This window comes from Chenopodium album, chromosome 17, assembly GCF_948465745.1.
Source record: "Chenopodium album chromosome 17, dcCheAlbu1.1, whole genome shotgun sequence".
NCBI classification, from domain to species: Eukaryota; Viridiplantae; Streptophyta; class Magnoliopsida; order Caryophyllales; family Amaranthaceae; genus Chenopodium; species Chenopodium album.
In genome coordinates, this window is record NC_137850.1 from 5,615,643 (window position 1) to 5,618,526 (window position 2,884).

Sequence of the window (2,884 nt, forward strand, 5' to 3'; positions counted from 1 at the left end):
TACCCAACTTTGACGAAAATACGCTCACATATGGAAATATACTCACCAACTCATGCACCCACCAACTCCATCCTATCCACCCCTTTTTCATTTATCCAAATATTTTCAGTGTTAATACGTGGCCCCAATTGTTACCTTTAATGAGTTTAATCCACCTAACACATCCACTAAACACACCACTTACATACCATTATATATAGACGTTACATAGCACTAGTATTTCTCAAGCAACATAAAAAGTTCATAGCCCTTGTTCAACTATACACACCAATATATAAATATAACCTTTTTATAATCAAACGCTAGGTTAATTTATTTACCAAAATGTCTCTTATGACACAAGAAACAACTGTCCTAGTGTTGAACGTAACACGAGGGGAGCCTGAGCTGGTGTGTCCGGCTAAGGACACACCACGAGAACAAAAATTGGTTTCGGATATTGATGACCAAGAGGGTCTCCGGTTCCAAATGCCGGCTATTATGTTTTACGGAGCTGACCCTTCCATGCAGGGTAAGGACCCCGTGAAAGTGGTCAAGGATGCTCTTGCTAAGGCTCTTGTGTTTTTCTACCCTTATGCTGGTCGACTAGTAGAAGGATCAAAGAGAAAGCTTATTGTTGATTGCACCGGTGAAGGTGTACCCTTCATCGAGGCTGAGGCCGATGCTACACTCGAGGATTTCGGTGAAATTCATCCTCCATTCCCTTTGGAAGAGTTGCTATATGAAATTCCCAACACTGATGCAATGGTTGGCACTCCCTTGCTCATAGTTCAGGTACATACATACTATTTTATTGTCTAATATATCCTTAAATTCCTTGTACTTCTTAGTTATATACAAGTATATTGAACGTTTATCCTTTAAAGTCGTTAAAACGACAATTGTTTGCATCGCTATCTAACACCGACTACACTTATAAATTTTTTACTTTTGATAAATAATATAAAATAAAAATTCATCATTTTATATTTTTTATTTTTGAAAAAAAAAAAAAAAAACCTTATCTTGTGAAAAATAGTGCATAATAAGACCTCATCATTAGTTGAAGTAGGTACATTTTTCCTTCCACCATAGCTTAAATATTATCGAAATAAGATAATAGAGTTGGTGGTATGTACAACTCCTTTTATTTCTATTAGTTACATTTAAAATTTATAAAGAGCTAAGTACGACAATGACAATTCAAGATCAAGAGAACAAATTTAAATTGTTCACGTAATAAAAACAACACTTATTTGTTGGAAATTTTCCTACTCACCCTATTTCATATGTTAATGGTCCACAATTTCGTGTTAATTAGTCAAATAAGAACAAATTATAATAATGTATTTGTTCGTCATGTGATAGGTAACCCGTCTCAAATGTGGTGGATTCATAGTAGCCCTTCGATGCAACCATGTCATAAGCGATGGGACAGGCGTAATGCAACTAATGAACGCGGTAGGTGAGATGGGGCGGGGCTTTGCCGCCCCATCCATCCTCCCGGTATGGGATCGTGAACGATTACTCGCTAGAGACACCCCAAATGTCACCTTCCCCCACCCCGAATACGACCAACATGAAGAAGTCGATCACCACTCGAATGGTGAAGCCGACTTAGTCCAAAAATCCTTCCTCTTTGGACCAACTGAGCTTGCTGCCCTACGTCGCCATGGCCCTTCACACGTCAAACAATTCTCCACCTTTGACGTCCTTAGTGCTTCCCTATGGCGTTGTCGTACCATAGCACTCGGGTTTGACCCCGAGCAGGAAATCCGTCTTCTCTTTGCTGTGAACGCAAGGAGTAAGTTTAACCCGCCCTTAGAGAAGGGGTACTACGGGAATGCTTGCGCATTCCCGGCCGTTTGTGCTAAGGCGGGTGATATATGCAAAAATGGCGTAGGATATATTTTAGAGAAAATAAGGAGCGTCAAAAAAGAAGTGAATGAGGAATATATGAGATCTATTATGGACCTTATGGTAACAAAAGATAGGCCACATTTTACCGTGCATCAAACCTACGTGGTGTCCGACCTTAGGCATTTAGGGTTCGCGGATGCTGACTTCGGGTGGGGAAAGCCCGTATTCGGAGGGCCGGCGAGTAATGGGTCGATACCGGATGCTAGCTTCTTTATTTCCTTTAAGAACAAGAAAGGAGAGACTATGGTCATGGTGCCTGTTTCCTTGACTCCTCCTAAAATGGATGTTTTTATTAACGAATTGAGAGGGATGCTTCAAGCACAACTTTAATTTTTCGGATTATTATGTTTTTTTTAATGTTGTTAATTACTTGGTTTCTTAATCTCATTACGTGTTAGTATTACTTTTTCTATAAATGTTAGCCCGTTTTGAGCTGTAATGTGTATTATATTGCCTTTGGCATTGTATATGATCGAGTTGTAAATCATTTGCAAGCAATATTAAATTGTTCAAATCACCTTTATATTGTTATCTTTGACTAAAAGTTTTTTTAATTTGCTTAAATTTATTTAGAGTTTCTAGTCAATGTTTCGTTACACCTTTTCAAAGGTCACTTTTGCCACTAATTGCCAAAGCCACATACTCTAACAAACGTAATTGCATTTTATGTTCACAAGATTTCATTGAGAAAGTAGTCAATATTGGCAACAAGCAAACAAGGAGGTTTGATAAAACTTGACTTATCAACAAGCTCAAGCTAATTTGTAAAGTATTATGCTTGTGAAGCAAGTCCATTGGTAATTCACAAAGTATTGGATGCAAAGCCGCGTCAGACATTTCATGCGGTAACAAATTGTACGTATACTCCAACAAATAATATATATCCTCTAACAAAATGTACGTATCCTCTACCAAATAACACATATCTTCTAACAAGTTATACATATCCTTTATCAAATAATAAATATATATTCTCCACCAAATA

General features: G+C 37.8%; 1 protein-coding gene across 1 annotated transcript; it reads left to right on the forward strand.

Moving 5' to 3' along the window:
* The first annotated feature begins 232 nt into the window (after positions 1-232).
* Positions 233-2,430, forward strand: LOC145589438 (benzyl alcohol O-benzoyltransferase-like). Its single transcript, XM_081646000.1, has 2 exons — positions 233-774; positions 1,348-2,430. The coding sequence occupies exons 1-2, from the start codon at positions 325-327 to the stop codon at positions 2,227-2,229; spliced, it is 1,332 nt and encodes a 443-aa protein (XP_081502126.1). The 5' UTR covers positions 233-324; the 3' UTR covers positions 2,230-2,430.
* The last annotated feature ends 454 nt before the right edge of the window (positions 2,431-2,884 follow it).